General features: G+C 41.8%; 1 protein-coding gene across 3 annotated transcripts; it reads right to left on the bottom strand.

Moving 5' to 3' along the window:
- Positions 1 to 7,770: 7,770 nt before the first annotated feature.
- SIK1 (salt inducible kinase 1) lies at positions 7,771 to 21,902 on the bottom strand. 3 transcript variants are annotated; one of them, XM_039482081.1, is made up of 14 exons: positions 21,882 to 21,902; positions 20,550 to 20,773; positions 19,518 to 19,634; positions 16,738 to 16,801; positions 16,352 to 16,513; positions 15,750 to 15,874; positions 15,508 to 15,631; positions 14,364 to 14,587; positions 13,898 to 14,047; positions 13,014 to 13,136; positions 12,512 to 12,734; positions 11,299 to 11,574; positions 10,525 to 10,756; positions 7,771 to 9,825 (listed from the first exon to the last, which is right to left on the bottom strand). In XM_039482081.1, the coding sequence occupies exons 2-14, from the start codon at positions 20,700 to 20,702 to the stop codon at positions 9,402 to 9,404; spliced, it is 2,397 nt and encodes a 798-aa protein (XP_039338015.1). In that variant the 5' UTR covers positions 20,703 to 20,773; positions 21,882 to 21,902; the 3' UTR covers positions 7,771 to 9,401. The 3 variants fall into 3 exon arrangements, with proteins under 3 accessions (XP_039338015.1, XP_039338001.1, XP_039338010.1); XM_039482067.1 differs by lacking the exon at positions 21,882 to 21,902 and adding an exon at positions 21,732 to 21,871; XM_039482076.1 differs by lacking the exon at positions 21,882 to 21,902 and adding an exon at positions 21,449 to 21,580.
- Between the last annotated feature and the right edge of the window lie 534 nt (positions 21,903 to 22,436).

Raw genomic sequence — 22,436 nt, 5'->3', positions numbered from 1 at the left:
ACATTCCTTATTATTGCATCAAGTAAAAGATACCTTAGCCCAGGAAAGCAACAAGCACTGCAAGTCAGCTTAGCAAACACAGATTCCTACTAACATTGGAACCACTGCACTTCACTCCCGTGCAGGGCACAAGACATTACTGGTGGCTTTCAGCCTCAAATTGCTTCCTCAAGGCATCCCTAATCCTTGCAGCCCCGCGCTGGGCCCCTCTAATAGCCCTGCTCTCTGACTGTTCAGATTTAGCCTCCAGGTGTTGAACCTCCGCGTTCCATGCCTGAGTGAAGCTTTCACCCTTCCCTTCACAAATGTTATGGAAGGTACAGCTCACGGATATAACTGCTGGGATGTTGTCATCGGCCAGGTCCAGCTTCCCATACAGAGAGTGCCAGCAGCCCTTTAAATGAACAAAAGCACACTCCACAGTCATTCTGCACCAGCTCAGCCTGTTGTTGAACCGCTCCTTGCTGCTGTCAAGGCTCCCTGTGTAGGGTTTCATGAGCCATGGCATTAAAGGGTAAGCAGGGTCTCCAAGGATCACAATGGGCATTTCAACTTCCCCTACAGTGATCTTCTTGTCTGGGAAAAAAGTCCTGGCTTGCAGCTTCCCGAACAGGCCAGTGTTCCGAAAGATGCGCACGTCATGCACCTTTCTGGGCCAGCTTGCATTAATGTCAATGAAATGCCCACAGTGATCCACAAGCGCCTGGAGAATCATTGAGAAATACCCCTTCCAATTAACGTACTCGGAGGCTAGGTGGGCTGGTGCCAGAATTGGAGTATGCGTCCCATCTATCGCCCCTCTGCAGTTAGGGAAACCCATTTGTGCAAAGCCAGCCACAATGTCATGCCCGTTGCCCAGAGTCACAATCCTTCGGAGCAGGATGCGATTAATGGCCCTGAAAACTTGTATCAACATGATTCCAATGGTTGACTTTCCCACTCCAAACTCGTTAGTGATCAATCAATAGCTGTCTGGAGTTGCCAGCTTCCAGATTGCAATAGCCACTTGCTTCTCCACCATCAGGGCAGCTCTGAATCTCGTGTTCTTGTGCCTCAGGATGAGGGTGAGCTCCTCACACAGTCCCATGAAAGTGGCTTTTCTCATCCGAAAGTTCTTCAGCCACTGCTCATCATCCCAGACTTGCAGGACGATATGATCCCACCACTCAGTGCTTGTTTCCTGAGCCCAAAAGCAACGTTCCACAGTGGTGAGCATGTCCATGAATGCCACAAGCAATCTCGTGTCATATGCGTTACTTGAGTAGAAATCATCATCGGAATCCTCACTGTCAGTTTGGATCTTAAGGAGTAACTCGACTGCCAAAATGTGATGTGCTGGCGAGACTCGTCAGCATGTGCCACAGCAGTTCAGGTTCCATTCTCGCAGACTGAAAGGGAAGATAGAGCATGCAGTACAAAAAATGTTGAAAAATGGCGCCAAATGTGGACCGAAGCACAGGGATTGCTGGGATGCGAACCAATGCATCACGGGGCATTGGGATAGGACCCAGAATGCGCTGGACTCTCCTCCCTCTTCCCACAAGCCACAGCACCAGAATGGGAAGAGCTGCTCTGTGGGATAGCTGCCCATAGTGCACCGCTCCCAATACCGCTGCAATTGCCGCAAATGTGGCCAGGCCACCATGCTTGCAGCTGTCAGTGTGGACAGACTGCAGCACTTTCCGTACTGCGCTCTCCGAGGGCTGGTTTAACTCACAGCGCTGTACATCTGCAAGTGTAGCCATGCCCCCAGCTACCACTGACAAGAGGCAATAATCACGGAGTGCTTAGGACAAAGAAAGTTTAGGGGTTTTGTCATTATTATTTCTGGAAAAATAATTACACATAGTACTGCGAAATCTCTCTAATTTAGGCTCTAAATGCAGTACGTGGAGTTCAATGCTTGCAGCCTTCCTTAACATGGAGAAACAGTCAATGAAGACTACTTGACCCAACATGTATTATTCTGTTTTGACCAGACTAGCCTCCCCTCTTTAGCTGCTGGTGCTATAATATATGATCTCTTGTTGTCTCACTGCCAGAAGCTGACAGTAAAGACAACACTAGTCACCACTGGCTCAGACCATGACCCACTGAAAGCAATGGTGCCTAATACCTTTGAGGATATGGTCCCATGACATTTAGAACAGCCTGATATGACAGCTCTCCTCTGGCTGCTGCATTGTTCAGCTCTGGCCACCATGACCCACAGATTAATTTGCCTAGTCATCTCAACTGTGGCGCCTCCTGTCTTGGATGAAGACTCCAGAGGCAAGTTAGAGAAACAACAATTTGGCAATGAGTTCTTAATACCTATTAGTCCAAACACTCAACCACTTGTTGATAAGGATAGGATTGATGGCACTTTAGAAAGGAAAAGAGAACACAGTAAGTGCCTGAAGAAAAATAAACTCCCTGCTTTAGAAATAAAACAGGATTACATTTTGATGATGCTACAGAGAGTTTTAGTATATTGGGAATGACTAAGAGTTTTTACATACAGACAATACTGCAGAATGCTATAAAAAAAAGTGTTCCTCTCATTTGCTCATCCAAAGGTCCGTATGGCAAAGGGAAAACCAGGTGAAATTAAATGTTTTTTATTAAAGAACTGAAATTTTTATTCAACTAAGAAAGCTGAGAGATACTGTAGTCTCCAAGATCACAGACCACACACAGATGAAAGTTGCTTCATTTCATAGCAACCTTTGTTTCCATGAGACGATTTGGGGCAATGTTAAAGTTAAGAGATTCATTTGTTCATAGACTTGCTAGTTACTTACTCCACAGCTCTCTGCTAAGTGCAACTTACAGGTAAAATTTGTCTTGGGTAAGAACTCAGGACATGATACAAAGTTTTGAAAGCACTGAACAGTAATTGAAAATAATGTAACTGCCCTATACTGCCCACATGTAGTTACCCCCCCATAGCGACCACATGGGCATATCAAGGATTTAGTTGCATGAAACAGGTTAACTCAAGCAGAGCCTGAAATGTGCGAGCCAGCAAAAACTAGTGAAAAGACTTTTTTTTGTTTGTGTTTACTGTTTGGAGACCAGCTATTTTGCCACGTAAGTGCTGCAGGCTTCAGAAATTCCTCTACTGGAAAAGTTCACAATGGGACATACATCAGGAAAGCGTGAGAGAAGCCAGGATTGCCTTTTGACAAAGGGAAGCAAGTTAACTGTGATGCCCATATCACCTGCTCAGAAGGCTCATCCCTCTAGCTATTACCATGCTCACATAGCCCAGCCCCAGCTGCTGAAAAAACTCAAATCACTTTATTTCAATAAAGCAGCTCCAAGCCAGCAATATACTCTGATCACCTAACTCTTATTACCTGGTTGCTGTAATACTAGGATTACCCAGATTTAGTGCCACATTCTAGGCTGTGTAATCAGTTGCCATTCCCATTGCACCCGCTTACTCCAAATTGGCTGAATTTGGCCAATTACTTTATCATTCTAGTATTGAACTGGCATTGAATCAGAACAGAGAATTCAGGCTGCTGAATCTCTGTACTTCTGGTATCACAAATGGATCTACCATTTCACCAAGAAGTTTGGAAATATTGATTTTAATTAAAAGCTTTAGGACATTCTGTCACATATAATGGACCTGATGCTGCAATACATAAGTTGGTGGTAGCCTATGGATGTGGGATTGGTCCCATAGCAGTCCTAGTCAGACGGGCTAACAATTCCTCTGCTGAGCAAAATAAGTATCTTCCTTTTAAAGATGAACTGCAAAGCTGAAATCAAAACAGAGTTAAAGTCCAGAAATGCTAGCCAGCTTGCAGGAGTCCCATTCAGTGTCTAAGTAACTGTAAATTATTTTACCAAAAAAAGAACAGGAGTACTTGTGGCACCTTAGAGACTAGCACATTTATTTGAGCATAAGCTTTCGTGGGCTACAGCCCACTTCATCAGATGCATAGAATGGAACATATAGTGAGGAGATATATATACATACAGAGAACATGAAAAGGTGGGAGTTGCCCAACCAACTCTAAGAGGCTAATTAATTAAGATGAACTGTTGTCAGCAGGAGAAAAAAAAAACTTTTGGTGATAATCAAGATGGCCCATTTAAGACAGTTTGACAAGAAGCTATGAGGATATTTAACATGGGGAAATAAATTCAGCCATTCCCAGTTTCTATTTAAGCCTAAATTGATTGTATCTAGTTTGCAAATGTGGACTAACGAGTAAGGCTCAGGTGAGAGCAGAGGGTGAGAAACAACCTGCTTGATGGGATTTTCTCAAGCCACTGGGCTCACTCATGTAAACTGGCATCTAATCCCATCAAGTAGGTTGTTTCTCACCCTCTGCTCTCACATGAGCATTACTCATTAGTCCACATACCTTGGATGCATCATGAACATCAAGAACATATCCAAATCATTCACAATAAAGATTGGGTAATTAAGAACTACAACTACAGACCACACCTCCCTGTATCAAAGCCATTAGGAAGGTGTTGCTGAAACCCTTTAAAACCCCTTGGGCATCAAGCCCAAACAAGTGAGTTGGCAACTTTTTCTTCTCTGGGACAGTTAAATCTGGAAGTGAACGGGTAAATCTTGAATTGAATTAATTCTGTTTAGTTCGCATCCAAACCATTTTTAAAACCTAAAAGAAAGAATTGTAAGAAAGTACCCTACTGCATCACAGACACTTTCTCAAAAGGTAGAGTAAGGTGGATTATGCAAATAATTGTCTGAATGGTAATTCTGACTTTAATTAATTTGGCTCACTCATGTTCTTGTGGTGTTCACTTTTCATGAACAGCTGAGGCCAAAAATGTTGATGGAAAATGAATTTTAAAGCCATGTGTGCAAGTATTGCTGGAAATCAAATTATACATTTTCAGTAGAGGTGCTTGCACGTTCATTCACCGGAATAGGAAAAATACCATGAGACCTAACTGATCAATCGCAACTAGGCAACAGGGCTCAAATTTGGAATATTACCTCTCAATCCAGAGTAAAACGTTCAAAAAGATCAAATAAATTCCAATAAATACAAGAATAATGTTGTTTGCAGGCATTCTGCAGGCAGAAAAGGGAAGCTAAGATCAAACTGTTTATTGCAATTTATACTTTTAGCTCTACCTGGTGCTTGATATTCTAATTTTTGCAAGATGTTGCTTACAAGTGGGGGGCTTTTTTTGCAAATATTGCAGGTGTTTTACAATAACAGAGACTGTAGATCTAAGCTCCCTTCCTCCCCTGCAGTAAGTAAATGATCTTACACAATCAGCTAGGTTATGTTTAGCTATTATAAAGGGGAATTTGAAAGAAGTCATCAGCAGGATAGACAATAAGCACTTGGCTGGAATTTGTAAAATCCCTGCCACCTCCTGACTGTGAAAAAATGTTCTCCTGAACACAAAATAAACACAGAAGTGGCAAAAACAATTGCAAGAGATCCATGGAAAGGGACATAAGATAAATGTAAAAAAAATAAAGAGCCCAGTGCATGATAATAGAAAAGATCCATGAACGTATCAAAATTAATTGCCTCAATGGCTGAAGAAACAAGATGAAACAATCCACCTTTGGGAATCATTTCAAAGCAGGGTCTCAATGCACCGTAAATACTGCACATAAGTTGCCAGATCCTCAAGTGTCATAAAGCAGTGTCATTCCATTGATTATAAATTCTCAGGACCAGTTCAAGTGATGAAATAGGCTTTTCCCTCTTCACTACCATTAGATGGATACCAAGCTTAGGACCATTGGACCAGATCCTCAGTTGGTGTAAATTGGCGTTACTCTATCAAATCAATGCTAGATTGATGGCAATGAGAAGTAGTGAATTTCTCTTTGCACGGACTCGATACAGCACAGAGAACAACTTAAGCTAAGCTCCGCCCTTCACTGCCAACGTGTCGTTAGCCACGTTTTGGATGGATTCCCCACATGGATGAAGGGTAGTTTGGTCCCCAAACCAATTCAATTCTTCTTCACTGGCAGTCTTAGCACAGTGAGTGACGGTTGTTAGTGCAATGAAGGTGGTTAGAGATAAGGCAGGACTTGTATATGAAGCTGTGCCAACAGAAGCCCTCACCTTCTCCTGCATCTAGTCTCTACTCTGTCCCATTTCCCGCATCTCCTGCCTGGGTCACACATAGCAAGTAGGGAAAGCCATCTGCACTAGCTTCAATCCCATTGGAAACAATGGTGGATGGTAGCACTATTTAGCAGGGGCAGTCTCATTTCCACCTCCGAATGCTGTCGGGAGAGGGCAGCCATCTCAGCAGAGAGGAGCCTGGCTTCAGCCCCACTACGAACTAAAGATGGTAGTTGCCTTTGCTAAGAAATGACTAGTTACAAGCAAAGGCCAGCTTTCTCTTGAACATCTTTAAATAAATAACCCTCAAGTAGTCTTATTTATGACTTACTGTATTTAAAACACTGACTTAAAATTCAGAGGCAGCTGTTAAATTCTCTTACAACTGTTGGTGCTCTAGTTAAGCCCAAATCTTTTTGAAGATTATGATTTACATTCCTAAATTAATTTCTCAAATTAAAATGTAAAAGGTTAATAATGAAGCAAAAAATGGAACCTCTACAAATGCCAGAATCCTCTGTGCTTGCTGTAGTGACTTACTCGGCCTAGGGCCTCTCCCGGCTCAAGGGGAGGCGGGTGAAATGCTTGTCTACTAGGAACAGAACCAAGCTTAAACCATTTGCATTGCATAGATCACTGTACTGTCAGATACCATCACTTGATTACCACAGACGTGGGACGGAGTCTGACATTACCTACAGGTGAAAGGCTCGATTACCAGCCTTCTAAGACAGCTATTCCTCTTATTTAGTAATGTAATAAAAATGCCAGTAATATCCTATGGACTTAAGTTTTAAATGTACCCTAAAATCCACAAATCATACAGAAATAAGTGAAGTTGATATGTCAGAGCTTCTCAGAAGAAAAAGCCCTGCAGAATCAAGTTACAATACACAAGACAAAAATATTTTGAAACATTTTTATTTAAATATTAAATAACATCAATCATTTTGGTGTACATTTCTCATTTTAACATAAGAAATAAAATGATCTGTTCAGTCATGGTAAAAAATAAACTATACATCTTAATTAAACCAATCACATAGTGTCTTTAAATAGCCTATTGCATTGCAGTCTGCAGAACAGCACTGTCAAGATATCTACAAAAACCAAACATTAAAAGTGACCTCTTTCTGCTCCAGGAATAAATTCCGAAGAGGCTCTACAGCAATTGGAAAAGGAAAAAACAAAACAGAAAAACCTATGAAAGTAAAGTGCTTGTCATTGCTTAGAACAGGAAACAAAAGACGCTCTGTGGCCTTTGATCTATGGCATTAAAACAAATGTAAAAAAGAAAACAATTCTGTGTATTAAGTACGTGTGCTATCTCATGAGACTATGGCAAAGTTGCTGCTCTGTAATGAGCTGGTTTCTTCTCTCCCTCCTCCCTCTCCCCATTTAAAAAAAACAAAAAATACTTTGCAAATTAGCATGAGACTTTGGTGTTTTCTCCGCTGCAAGGCACCAGTCGAAGATTCAATCTAAGTAATTTCCCTACACCTTGAAGCTTCCAGACCACGTACCAGCAGCAGCAAGCTAGAGATATATCAATACAGACACGCAGATACTGTACACAGATAAAAAGGTAATTTATGAAAAGCCACAGACACTGAGCCACATAACACCTTTACCCCTTCCCCCTCAAACCAATTAACCTGGTTGATCTTTGGCTTTTTTTTTTTTAAAGTAGGATTTGTTTTTTCTTTTTTTTAAAACATGTAATACTGCAGGTTGCAAGAAGCCAAGGTAACTTGAAGGCACCCTGTGTCACACTAAAGAGCTGGGTCCTTTAAGCATTTAGATAGAATGAAACTATTTTTCTGACATTCGGATGGTAACTTTTGGCTAAACTGGCTCACTGCTTGCTCACCTGCTACCAAAGCTGAACCCTGACCCCACCAATTCTTATAGGAAGTTGTGGTCTATTATCCCCTTTATACACACGAACTTCCATTGACACCAACAGAAGTCACACTCTATCAGAGAGGGAGTTTACACCAGAAACACAATAAAAGCATATTACAAAGTATAAAAAAATAAGTAGTGTATATATTGTTTTCTGCTTCCTATTTATACACATATACAGTATTAAAAACCATACATAAAAACACCTAATCAAAAACCTCATTGATAATATGCCAAAAAAACCCAAACAAACCAAAAAACCAAAAACGAACACTCAGATTGTGCTGTTTCACTCAGTTTTAATAATTTTGTTCAGAAATAGCTGTACTCCTTTAGAGTAGAATTCTGTTCTAGCCTATTCCTTTTGTCTTTGTACAATTATAACCTAGATATTGCACGTTTCCCAAGAGTCAGTTCTAGCTGGACCCTGATAATGAAATGCGTAAAAACGTAATTAGCAGCAGAAATAAAATGTGCAGCACTAATAAATATCCCTCAGGCAACTTCAAAGGCAACATCTGGGGGGCTTTTTGAAAGAAATCATTCCACCCCACAGCCCAATTTTACTAATTTCAATCCCAGTGCCTCTGCAGGAATACAGGGAAAACAACTTAGACAACATTTATGAAAAGATTCCTAGAGATTTAGAACAAAACCAAAAAAGACATTACACAATTTGGATCATGATATCAGGGGATAAAATTCCGAAAGAGATTAATTGCTTCTGTGCTAACAATTAGAACTTTTTTTAGCTGTTCTAGCTGATAGATCAAGCAAGAAGTTCACAGTTTTCATTTAAAGCATAAGTGTTTTTAGGGAGGAGGTGTTGGTTCCTTTAAAGTGAGTATCAACTAAACAAAAACAAATGGCAATGCTTCCATTTTTAATTTTATCAATGCATAATGTTGCATGCCACTGGTTTTTTTAAGAGGTAATCAGCTTCACAAGCCCATAAATGAATATTGTGAAAAAGGGAGGCTCTGGTCCCTTCTTTGAAAAACCTCTCCCTGCTGTGTCACCACTACTGACAGCTGTTAAACTCTTGCATAACAGCAGAGCTGTATTGGTCTGACTTGAGTACAGTACCAAAGTGTTCTACCCGGCCTCATCCATCCCTGCTCCCACCCCCTACCACCCCTCATTTCACCCTTCATTTTCTTCAAAAATGTTTTTCAGTTTCTATTCATATTTGTTCAGTGCAAGAATAATAGAAGCCAAAAGACATACATATTGCTTGTTTCAGTTCTATAAAGTTGATAGCTTTCTGAACCAGACAGCCTCTTCACATACTTCAAAATTTATTGCTTCTGAGAGTCACTCATCCACACGCCACCAGCCATCCATGGAACTAATGCTGTGGAACGATGGTGGAAGTCCTTTGCAAAAATAAAAGAGGTGTGTGAGCTACAACAGCAGGAGCTCTCATTTCACCAGGACAAACTTCCCTAGCTGGCTGGAAGTGAGGTCCTCCATTTCACAGTCCCCATTCTGCAAAGTGACAGCATCATAGCTCGGAGACTGCACAGAGAAATTCTGTTGCTGAGAGAAGTTGTTGGTGGTGATCGGAGAGACATGGCTGCTGATATACAGCTGGGTGTCTAGAAGATGAGCAGCTGAAGACACTGGTGAGACACTGACTCCAAAGAGGTGAGGTTGAAGCAGCTGGGTGTTGCCACCAAATGCCAGCTCAAATGAGTTCTCCCTTCGTAGCTCTGACAGCAGAAGAGAGTTAGATGTTTTGTAAGTCTCTGTACTGTCAGGAGAGAGGATGCAGTGTGTTGCAGACACCCGAGAGGGCTGGTGACATGTTGGCTGGATCAGCTGGTGATGCTGTAACTGGAGCATTCTGAATAGGATTCAAGAGTGAAGGAAATTAATACTTCTTGATCACGCTGTTCTTCCCTGTAGCACTTCCCCAACCATTACTGACCTTACTGGTGCATTTAAAGCAACAGTTTAGCAAAGCTAGATACAAATATGGTAATCTTTGGACATTACAACAGCATAATCAGGTCACAATTTGGTCTGCTATGAATATACATTTAAGTGACTAAGGACTGTGCTCCACTTGTGAGCTGTAACTCTACCAAATTACAAGGCTCTATATCCATGCCACAGGAAAGTTGAAGAAAGGGGAAAGAATCTTTCCCCCAAATTAAACAAAAAGAAAGCTTTGACAAGCAGAAGTAGTATGTTTTGCCCTTCCAATACATATGGCTTTTGATGTGACTATCTTAAAATCTACATGATGATCTTAAAACCTAAGGGCTCCTGTGAAATATGTAGGTCAGCATCATACTCATTTCACAAATAACTTCTCTGTAACTCTGCTTATATATGAGGCTTGTCTGCTGTCACATGGCAAGAGCCAGGAAAAGAACCCAGTAGTCCTAACCCTCAACCTCGCTCCCTAACCAAAAACGAGGTATTATGAAAAAACCAACATCTCTTTGCAGAGGAAGTTCAACATGGAGTATAATGTCCTTACAAACAAATGGTATGTCCCTGCCTTGTTCGAGTCTCTATACTAAGCATGCTTTCTCACCTCTGCTGTTGCAGCACCTCCTCGAGCAAGCTTCGGCCCTCTCTGCTGCTTCCTCCGTTGCTGTACATGCACGTGTTCTGCTGAGAATGCTGGAAAGGGCTCATGCTACTGCGTGCTGCCCGAGCGGATGAAGACTGGCACACTTGACGAGCAAAGCCCTTGATTTTGTTCAGCCCAAGGAAACCTTTGGCTCTAGCATTCTTTCGTAACTGTTGTCTAAATGCCTTCAAGCCTAGAAGCAAGAAAAAAATTTTAATTCATCATTAGTGTTTTGCCTGGATGCCCATCTGGGTGCTTCACTTATCAGCAATTCCCAACCTCTCTGGGCAACTGCACTAGTTTACCAGCGTGAGACTTCAGGTGAACCAGACACTTCACATTCAGCTGCATGCCCTATGGTCAGCAATGAAGCTTATGCACATGCAAGACTGGTTTGGGGCAGCTCAAGCACGACCGTAGATTGGGGCACGTACAACTAGATTGGAAGTGGGCAGTACTGGTGTGCCGGACTCAATGCAACAGAGTGGAACACCTAGGATAGCAGTCACAGAAATGGGAAATTCTATATTGGTACGTGGAGCCAGCATTTGGGAACCTCTGGTGTAGGTGACTTACATGAAGTCAAGTTATCCTTCATGTTGTATGGCACTATCATGATGGTCACCACAGAAAGCCCTAAGATCGATAAGTCAGAGTAAGCGTCCCAAAATATTACCCTGTGTTGCTAATTAGAAAAAAAGCATACAACCAGCTACATAGCAAGAAAAGAACTACCTTGAGTTAATGAGGTATCAGATGCACGTCTTCCTTCCTGGAAGCTGACAGGCAGCAGAGAAGCACCTCCCATGCAGTCCTGGGCTTGCAGCCCTGGAGTGTCAGATTGGAAAGTCAGAAATGGTGATGTCATCCTGGCTGTGGCTGGGTTACCAGTCATTACTTGATCTGCCAAACAGCTGCTCAGAGCCACTGAGCTGTTGTTTGAAGATGAGGTGAGGCAGCTGTCTGAACTAGTTCCTTCTGTGGGGCTTGTTGAAGAGGAAATGACTATGCCTACAGATGAAGGGGAGAAGGGGAAGGTGAAGAGAGAACATTTCCAAAATGGAGTACAGAAAGAAAAAGTTGCCGACAGATTAGTCTGTCCACCTACACTGCAACTAAACATAACCTGCCAGCATCAAAAGTCTCAGACAACAACAGAACAGCAACTCATATTGTACTAGGACATGATTTCATCAAGGGTTGCTTTTTGGGGTTTTTTTTAATTGCACAAGGCTCTCTCCTGCTCCAGCTAAGTCAATGGCAACATTGCTATTGATTCCAATAGACAAGGGACCCTAACTCACTTTACCAGGTTTTACTAGGGTGAAGGGATGCAGGCAGGAGTTTGGAGGGTATGATCTAAAGCAGTGGCTCCCAAACTTGTTCCGCTGCTTGTGCGGGGAAAGCCCCTGGCGGGCCGAGCTGGTTTATTTACCTGCCGCATCCGCTGGTTCGGCCGATCACGGCTCTCACTGGCCACGGTTAGTTGCTCCAGGCCAATGGGAGCTGTTGGAAGCAGCAGCCAGTACGTCCCTCGACCCACGCTGCTTCCAGCAGCTCCCACTGGCCTGGAGCAGCGAACCACTGGGAGCCACTATCGGCCAAACCTGCGGACGCGGCAGGTAAACAAACCGGCCTGGCCCGCCAGGGGCTTTCCCTGCACAAGCGGCGGAACAAGTTTGGGAACCACTGATCTAAAGAAAGAACATTTCTCTTTAAAAATATGTAGGTAACTACTAAAAAAGCTCCCAAACTACTGACAACTGGGGTCTCTCCCGAGTAATACAACTGGGCAATATTATGTAATTTCTAGGAGAGTTTTCAGAAACCATGTTATTTAAATTTTAAAAAAATACCCAAAGAGTGAACATTGCAGACCATTTATTACTGACCATAGTACACCCCTCACAGCCCGTATTTCAGAGACCTTCCACCCTGCAGGACTTACATGGAGGGGTACACGGATAGAAATGAGTAGTGACTTCAGCCAGCGTGTGCCTCCTGCTGGTGTTGCTGGGGAGGTGAAGAGGGTTGAAGGCCTTGATTTCCTCCTCCAGGTCTTTCTCCTGCCTCACCTCCTCGCTAATGGTGGTTTCTAGCAAACTGTTGGGAGAAATGGAGCGATTCCTGAAGAGACCATTGAAGTTGGGATCCACAGGAAAGAATACTGGCTGCAAAGACATTAGAATACAGGAAATAAGTGAAAAACTATTTATTTTTGCAAAAATATTCTCATTTGTTAGAGCTTTGCAAAACCCTTCACTGTGCCTTTATTATGCACACTGTGATGAAAGGCACTGTGACATATTTATATCTTAATGTTTAAATTTTGGGGAGGGAGGGGTGGAGAGCCAGAAGCAGGCAAGCGCTAAATATACTTTTAACCTTTGCCATGTCAAATTGATAGAACAATAAAAACCCCTGGGTGACATTTAGCTGAGATCACCAACCTGTAATGGACTGTTCATGTCACAATCCATTTCTGCTTGCAAGGATGACTGAATCAAGTTCTGAGGTTGATGGTAAAGCAGAGATGATCTCAGTGATTCACTTGCAAGGCTGTCTTGAGGCAGCTGAAAGCAAAAATAGATTTAGAGAAGGCATCCTATAAACTGCAGTTCAAAACCTCAAATGTTTTTTGCATACTGAGTTTCTAAAGCATCTTCCATCCAAGCTTCTCAAAGCATTTGGCAAGAATTAACAAATTTACCCTCCCAGCACACACGTAAGTAGGAACCCATGAAACTCCCTTTCACAGATGGAAAAGCTGAAGTACAGAGAGGTTAAGACAACTGCCTGAGGTGACATAAGAAGTCTGTGGCAAGCAGACAATATAACCAGATCTCCTGATATCAGTTCTGTGTCTTAATCACCACCCCGACCATCCTTTTTTGTTAAAAAAAAGAATGAAAGAAAAGAAAATCCAACTGACTCATGGAATCTCTCTGAGGTGGCTTTAACAAGGAATCAGAGGAAGTTTCATTGCTGTGCTTCTGAAAGGGTATATTTCAAAGAGAAGCCTGATCACTTGGTGAATTACTGACCGGCACTGGAGAAAGACTGTTCTAAGGACCACAAATTAGTGCCAGTTATTAAGAAATGGTCCATTACTATTCAATCAAGCACCAAATTCAATCAGCAGCCTGCTAAAGAATGGAATATTGTACCCTCTAGCTTGAGGACAGAGATTAAGTTTGACTCAGAGGACCTCTCTATGGCTTTCCCATAACATTATGGGGAGCAATGTCGGCTAAATAAAGTAAATGATACAGCAAAGGAACAAAATAAGAATACCAGCAGATGTGACTTTATATTAGATAATTCACCTTCTTACCTCAATGTTGCTGAGCTCAGAGCTCCTTGGTCTTTGCTGACGACCCGTCGCTGGACGATTGGACAACTGGTTGTTTCGGTACTCCTTGAGGCGCTCCAGGAGAAGGTAATAAATTGCAGCAAAATGGTTGTAGCTGCTGTTTTGTAGCGACTAGAAGATATGAAAAGGATTAAGACACAGATGAATCAACTCAAAAAGCAGCAACAGGGGATCATATTTTAACAGCACTGTTCCAATATTTTGTGAATAAGTTTTACTGAACATTATACAGTTACACTGAATCAAAGTTAGTTTTTGATCAGACACACATATATATAAAAATAAAACTGAGTAGCTAACCTCTTGTTCTTTCCTAAGTAACTGATTTGCATGCAAGTGTTGTCTAACCATCGGCATTTTATTAGTCACCGAGCAAGTAGCTAAGAAGTAAGCACCACTCATACTAGCAGGGCAAGCCAGAGCTCACCTCAACTGTTCTCCGCCTATCAATGCCAAGAGTCTGCATGATCCCAAGGACTTGCTCATTGTAGTCACCCAGGTTAGAGTTGTAGTTCTGCATGGAGAAGGACAAAGATTGCTGCTGTTGGAGAGAAGGGTCTGCTTGCATCCACTTGTGCTGCTTTATCTGGGCAATGGTTATTCGTTTAGTTGGGTCCACAACTAGCATCCGTCGGATTAGTGTTTCACAGTCTAGACAAAACAGAAAATGCCTTTAACTAGTGGTAAAAATAAGTCAGCCACATACAAGAGGCTATTTGTTATTTTACTGCTGCATTTAGACAGCACTAGGAAGTCTCTTCAGCAACATTATATCAGACCAGTTTTAGGTGGGTGCAATTCTACAGATGTTTCATCCACTTACAGTAAATCTGAATTTGGCACATAGTCCGATATCGACACACCCTTCTGTTCTGCATGCTAGCACTTACTTGTATGTAAACATCTTTATTTTGTTAAGATTAAATTAGGTAAGGGATTCTATTAAGGCCTAGCCCTTAACGCCATGGAGAAATCAAGTTTACCTATTTTTAAACCCAAATGTAGTAGTAGTAACAATATCCTTTAATTCCCCTTTTCACAAGGTTGTTCAAGAATGAGCCTGATTACTAAACCTTGTTGTTTTTACTGTCCTTGACAGCATATTCTGAATTTTAAAATATACCACTTGTGTATAGTTAAAATATTTTAAGATAACTACACCCACATAAGAATTACAGCCTAATATCATTAAAATGTTATTTAAAAACACACAAAAAACAAACACCTTGTTTCGCTAGCAAGGGTATGAATTAGCCATTTAAAAAAAATCTATACTGAATCTAAGAAAGAAAACGTGTAAACCCTTTAGATGTAGTCAGATGTGTAACAGAAAATGTGCTAGTTTATGCTGCAGGTACAACACTAAAGAAACTCTGCTGAAAACCTAAGAAAGGGAAAGTGCAATGTGTGATTGCAAAATATTCCCATCTGTCATTGACCTGAAAAGATACAAAGGCAAAACCTAACAGATGAAGAGGCAGAAAACTGATTCCTTCACAAAAAGACCCAGATTAACAATCAGCCCCCTGTTGGTAGCCCGTTTTCTGGTGTTAAGGTTCCAGGAAACGCACCTTGGGACATGAAGTAGGGGATGCGGAATCGTCCCTCCAGCACCCTTTGTCTCAGAGTTGGTAAATTGGGTCCATCAAAAGGCAGAGAGCCACAAACGAGGACATACAGCACCACACCAAGGCTCTGTCAACAGAAAATAGCACAGCATGTAAGGGACTGGAGTAGAGTTAGCAATCACGAAAGCCCAGAAAAAAAGTTTGATGATGCATAAAACGTGAACACTACAGAACATAAAGCTTACCCATATATCAAGGTGCGGTCCTTCGTATTCCTTGCCTTCAAAAACCTCAGGGGCTGCATAAGGTGGGCTTCCGCACCAAGTGGAGAGGGGCTCCCCTGATTTGTAGAAATTTCCAAATCCAAAGTCTGAAATCAAGAGAAGAGTTTGGAGTGAGACTTCATTAAATACCAGGTTAACATTTCAAAATCAGAGAAAACAAAGGAAAAGCAGACTTGGGGCTTGTCTACATGGTGGGGTAATGCACAGTACAGTTCCCTAGTGCACTTATGGGAATTTTACCATGCATCAGCAGGGTCTACATGGACCAAAATGTGCAATACGTTAGTGCACTTAAGAAATCACACCGCTGTAGGATGCCTTATCCCACCACATACACAAGCCCTTATTGCATAGAAGTTCTACACTTATTCATTTAACCTATGCTTTTTCAACAAGAGGATATATTCGGAAAAATAGTACCATCACTATGTCCTATACAGCCGTTTTAAAAAGTTTTATTTTATTCTACATATTTATAGGAGCTCCTAGCTCTAAGACTGTGGAAATAGGATTTCATTTCCTGCTTTATATTTTAGCAAAAGTAAACATGTAAATATTCTCACCTGCTAACTTGATATTCATGCTAGCATCTAACAGAAGGTTCTCAGTTTTGAGATCCCTGTGCACTATGTGATGGCTGTGACAGTATTCCACTGCAGAAAGGATCTGCCAGAACTTCTTTCGAGCTTCACTCTCGCTCAAGTGTCCATTGGAAGTTAAATGATCTGTAGCACACAAAAATAAATATGAACAAGAATTAACACCTGGCAGCATGTTTTCATTATCCTGACAAAGCTGCATCCACCACTTTTTGTGATTCCTGAATCTGACTTTTGGAAAATGTTTAACACTATGTCAAAAACATATCTTCTTACCCTACATGAGTACTAACAATAAAGTAGGGTTTTCTAAATCTAGGTAAGTGTTAGTTATTTCAATGAGAACTTACCAAACATTTCTCCATTTTTTGCAAACTCAGTAACAATGTAAAGCATATCCTTTGTCTCCATAACCTGTCAAAACAAAAATTAGGACACATTACAAATGTAGATCTCTGAAATTGTTTTTATGAAAAAAATGTGTGTCCTAAATCTAGAACCTCTTAGTGCAATTATTTACAGCAACTGTAGGCAGCAAAGGCCTTCATTCCTGCACCGCAGTATTACTTTCACATACAGAGCTATTCAGAAAGATAATGAATTAATGCTTGAATATCTAAAATACACAATTGCTTGCTTCCTCCATACCCTTCCCCTTCCCCCCCCCCCCCCACATGCCCTCAAATATCTATGAAACAAGCTTATGGAGTATTTCAGCAAGCTTTACTTCAATTGCAATACATTTTTTAATGAAAATAGAGTTCAGTAATCACTTTTAATCACTCATGGACATTTTAAATTAAAAAAAAACAGGTTGCCAGAATTCAAGGACTTTCTGCTAAAAAGACTAAAAGATACTGAGATCATTAGAGCAGATATTTACAGCAAGAACACAGCGAAGAAGTGATACCATATACCCAGTCTGACTTGGTATCAGATACGATACATTAGTTTGCAAGGTGACAGCTCTGCTGGACAAGCAACAAAAGCTTGCTGTTTGAGCAAACTCTATTGCTCCATGTCCATCAACAGCAAGTGTCAATCCTAGCCAAAAGTTCATTTGAGCTAGTACTGATTTACCTTTAAACATTGGTTACTGACTTCTATAAAACAGGTTATAGACTAGCCAATATACTTCCTTTTTTTGGAAGAAGAAGAAGAAGAAGAAGAAGGAAAAAAAATAAAAAACCCAAAACCAAAACAACCCCGTACAGCATTTCACATTTATATTCAGTCACTGGGACATATTTTTCCTTTTTGTTTCAAATGTTAACATGAGCCATTTATCGAGAATGGCTCTTCAATGAGAGCTGTATTTTTTGCTCCTTGGGCAGAGGCTTACAAAAGGTTAAAAACAAAACAAACAAACAAACAGGTGTCAATGCTACTTCAGAGGCCATAATTTTCCACTTTCTTTGAAAAAGGATATATGTCAAAGAGAGGGAAGGGAGCGCTCATCTCCCCTGCCCTCTCCCTGCCATGCACAAATGAAAACAAATAAAAAAGGGAGAAAAGGAAGAGAGGTTTCCAATTTAAAAAAAACTGAAGGGAAGGAGTTTAAGTGTCCTGGGAAAGGTGCCAGCTGGATGAAAGTTAGATGCTGGTGTTAAAACTAAAACACAAAAAACCCAACATCAACACTAGTATGTCATCTAATTCCACCCCTACTTCTCAGTGGCCAACAAATAGGTACAGTATCAGTTACAACAACAAAGAGGAGAAAATTCAGTTGGAAAGTTAAACTGATCTATTACCTGTGTCATTTGTTCAGTTAAACAATCTGGTTCAACAAGGTGGGATTTAAACTACTTTTTTTAGAGCCTTGAAATACAATTTTCACCTGCATCATTCCACTGAAGTGCAATCAACAGAACTGTTACATCTTTATGTATCCTATGTAGCTCTACAGGCAAGAGTGACGTCAATCAAACATTAATGCCAAATATTTTTTTCATGATTAATAATATAAATATCAAGTACTCAATGGATGTTAAGTGCTTTAATAACCAATGTCTTCACTTAAGCACCTGCCTTACTGGCTCTTCTATTCTACTTTGTGTTAATTGACCTCCACAACATAAAAACAAATAGGTAAAGATCCAAACTGATGATAATATTTACTACTTCACACTGCATTTCAGACCTGCTGCTAGATTTCTAAATCCATCTTTTACCCTTCCCCCTCTCACAGACACACTGTGTTACCACATCTTCTAAAATCCATATGGTACTGTTTAAGACGATTAGGGGGAAACTTACACCAAATGCCAATTAGATCAAATATTTAGCATTTGAAAAGCAGCCCTTGCTCATCAGGCAGTAGTGATCCTATTTTCTGCACAGCACACTAGTTTGTCCTTACGCTTAATACTTATTGGAACAAGAACTGAACTAAATTAAAATACCCACACACAAAACAAAATGTGGAAGATGTTGGGTTGGTTTTTTTGGGTTGGTTTTTTTTGTTAGTTTTGGAAACTAACAAACATGATTAGTGTAAGGAGCAAACAAATGCATAATGGCCGTAGCTGTAAAGTCTTTAAATAAGATAAAAATGCATTTTTCTTTAATTTTATACATCTTAGAACAGCTCAGTTTGACCATTGATTCATTATTTGAGAGTTTTCAACAAAAAATGACCTTCAAGTTTGGTTCTGTTTTATTTTACAAGAGCTTAAATTTTGCTAGTATAATTTATAAGTAGGATATTTCTATAGCTCTTAAAAACTGAAAAAGCAGAAGAATCAGGGGGAAGAGGAGTTCCTTAGAAATACAAACATTCAATTCCATCAATTTCAAGATCAATTCCACTTGATCCAAAACTAACCTGAGTCAGTTTTGACTCTTTCCACTAAAATAAAAAAAAATTAATAAAATTAAACAAAACAAAACCCCACCACACTCAGGTTAATCATATGATAAACCTGCTTAAAGAGAACAAATGAAAAAAATCTTAAATACAATGCTTATTGCATTTGTTTAAATACTTCAAAAAGTACAATGTGAGTTCTCTCCCTGCACGTGTGATTTCTGAAACTTTAAAACCATGTGCAAGATAAGATCATTAGCAACCAAACCCATGGGATGCAAGTTCACTTAACATGAATGCACTCATTAGAACAGATCTTACCTGATACAGCTTGATAATGTGGGGGTGGTTCAAAAGCTTCATTATCTGGACCTCTCTATAAATTTTCTCCAGGTTGCTTGGATCTAATCTTGTTTTGTCTATAATCTTTATTGCAACCTATACATTTAAAACATAAACCCAGATATTTATAAAATATGTACTTATGCTGCTGAAATTCTGAATTGTTCAAACAAAACAACTTTAAAAATGTATGAGTTCTGCCAAACTGATTCTTGTTTCCATTATTAAATTAATTAATTAATAATAATTTTAATATTAATCATTTAATTAATTATTAAATGAAGGCTGTACAATATATTTTAAATTTCTCTATTTCACATAAAAAGGTTACACATAAAATAATGAACTGAACTATAGTTCTGATTTCTGCAAATGACCTATTAAGTCACCTAGTCCATACCCCCTTAATGCAGGATCATCCCCGATAAACTATTTTCTAATGCATTGCATAGTCTGGTTTTAACACGCAGATTACAAAATTTAGTTTAATTTATAAACCAACTAATAAGAAAAAAACTCTTTACTCATATAAATTTAAAAATGCAAAATTCTTAGGGTTTTTTCTGAATAACGTCCTCATTTAATGAAAAACAAATTAAGGAACTCAAGTCTAAATAATAAGATTTTATGCTCTCTTTCTACACAAATTACTTTACATTTGCACAACCCTAGCTACTCTCTAAGAATCCACACAGGGCTAAATAATTAAACTGAAGTGTTAAAACAGTTGACAATATTTTCTTAAATCTATTTTTGTGTTTTTGTTTTACATCAGCTGTGTTTATCATACCACTAAGAAACAAAAAAACCTCACCTATAGTTTTATCAATTATTACTATCACACTTAATCTATAGCTTTGATTATATTTTGTACTGTACCACAATCTTACTGTATGTTAGTTTATTTCACCACATTTGTAGGGGTGGGGGAGGTGGAATTTACCCAGAAAGTTTCATGCCCTTTAAAATTTGGTTTCCTATATGAAACTATAGAGTAGATTTCACACCCACCTGTGTTTTGGTTACTCTGTGCCTGGCCAGCTTTACCACTGCAAAATTTCCTTTTCCCAAGGTCCTCTCAATATCATAAAATCCAACCCGGAGAGGCCTTCGCTGGGCTTGATTTGGAGTGGGAACAGAGGTATAATCGGACATGATCACCATGGCTTAGATTTTGGTGGGCAACAAGCAATATTTAGAAGGTATGCATAAGCGCTCCTCTTTAAGCCTTGCACCTGTGTGAAGATAAGACAGACACTGATAAATCAAAGGGAGCTTTTGCTTTCTCCTCCAGGTGAAAACACTCAAGTAACACTAATCAGATTTTAAAGGTTTCACCAAATCTTTAAATTGTGCAGGGTGAAAAGCTTTGAACTAGCCAGGCAGACTGCACATCCCAACTTCTGGGAGACAGAGCCCAACTTTCTCCTGTGCTTCGCTCAGAGCCCGAGGTTAGTTATGAAACAGCCTGGGAGTCGCCTCCTAGCAAAAGCCCAGTATTAGCGACAGGCTACGAAGAGCAGCTAATAAAGCCAACTCCCATTCATAGCCATGCACTTTTCAGATCCCTGGGATCCAGCCCGATCCCTGGTTCTGCTTGGAAGCGCTTCCCAATTATCAGAGTAGCAGCTGTTTTAGTCTGTATCAGCAAAAACAACCAGGAGTCCTCGTGGCACCTTAGAGACTAACACATTTATTTGGGCATAAGCTTTTGTGGGCTACAGCCCACTTTCATGTATCTGATGAAGTAGGTTTCCGCCCACAAAAGCTTATGCCCAAATAAACGTGTTAGTCTCTAAGGTGCCACAAGGACTCCTCGGTGTTGTTCCCAATTATAGCGACCAGACGCCCTGACACAGGAACACTCCCAATATCGGGGGTTGGTCTTTATACGGGCGCCTATCACCCACCTCCTGGTTTTTCAGGCTCACTAGCTGGTCACCGCGCCGCTGCCAGCCTGGCCCCCCGGCCCGAAGAGGCATCGCTAAGAGCAGCCCCCGCCGCAGCCCCAGCCCCAGCCCCGAGCGCCCGGCAGGGACCGCAGCGCTCCCCGCGGAGCCTCCGCGCCCCAGCCAGAGGCTGCGCCCGGCGCCCCAGGGGAGAGACCGGGCGCTCCGCTCCTGTCCCCGCCGCGGCCGGGCTGCGCCCCCTGCCCCGCGCGCCCCTCGGGCAGCGCCGCGCGGCTCCGGGTACCTGCGCGCGGGGCTCGCCAGTCCCCGGCTCTGGCCGCGCTACTGCTCCGGCGGCTGCCTCCGCGCGCTCTGGGCGGGCTGCTGGGGGCAGAGGAGCACGCGGGATCCCCCTTCGCCCGCCCACTGCCCCCCCGCCAAAACCGAGACAGACCCATTGACGTCACTTTGACGCCAGAGAGACGCGCGCCCAAGCGCGAGGCTGAATAAGAGCGAGACATCGGGCCGTTGCCAAGAGACGAACTGTTCTGACGCGCGGGCTGATGGAGCCGTTGTCCCGGAGACCAATGGGCGGTGACGTCAGGGCAAAAAGGGGGGGGCAACCGGGCACCTGTCCCGGCATCACGTGACCCGTTTGTTATCGTTGCGGGGTCGCCCCCTGCCGGAGCCGCCGCGGCCCGGATTAACCCCCAGCGGGCTGGAGCCGGGCCATGAATTAACCCCCAGCGCGCCAGAGCCGAAGGGACTACGGAAGCCGCCCCAGACCAAATTAGCCCCTGACTGCTAGGACCACCCAGGAGCCCTTAACCCCTGCGGTGCCGGGGCCCAGCCAGGGACGTTGAGCCCCGGACAGCCTGTCTGCACTGGGGACTAATGTATTTTTACCGTGGTGTTTCCTGGCTCGGGAGCACCGTGTGAGGGACCCTAGCGAGGCAGTAACCTCCGGTGCAGCTTCATGTGCACCAGCTCCCTACAAACTGGAGCCAAC

Source organism: Mauremys reevesii, linkage group 1 (genome assembly GCF_016161935.1).
Source record: "Mauremys reevesii isolate NIE-2019 linkage group 1, ASM1616193v1, whole genome shotgun sequence".
Lineage (NCBI taxonomy): Eukaryota > Metazoa > Chordata > Testudines > Geoemydidae > Mauremys > Mauremys reevesii.
This window is presented reverse-complemented; position numbering and strand designations above follow the sequence as displayed.

What these genes read in the sequence shown, in the direction of transcription:
- SIK1 (XM_039482081.1), bottom strand. Translation starts at nt 20,702, where the DNA reads ATGGTGATCATGTCCGATTATACCTCTGTTCCCACTCCAAATCAAGCC. An exon ending in AAAAAATGGAGAAATGTTTG is followed by an intron (nt 16,514 to 16,737) that starts GTAAGTTCTCAT and finishes TGTGTGCTACAG; the next exon opens with ATCATTTAACTTCCAATGGA. An exon ending in CTATCCGTGTACCCCTCCAT is followed by an intron (nt 11,575 to 12,511) that starts GTAAGTCCTGCA and finishes CTTCATCTGTAG; the next exon opens with GCATAGTCATTTCCTCTTCA.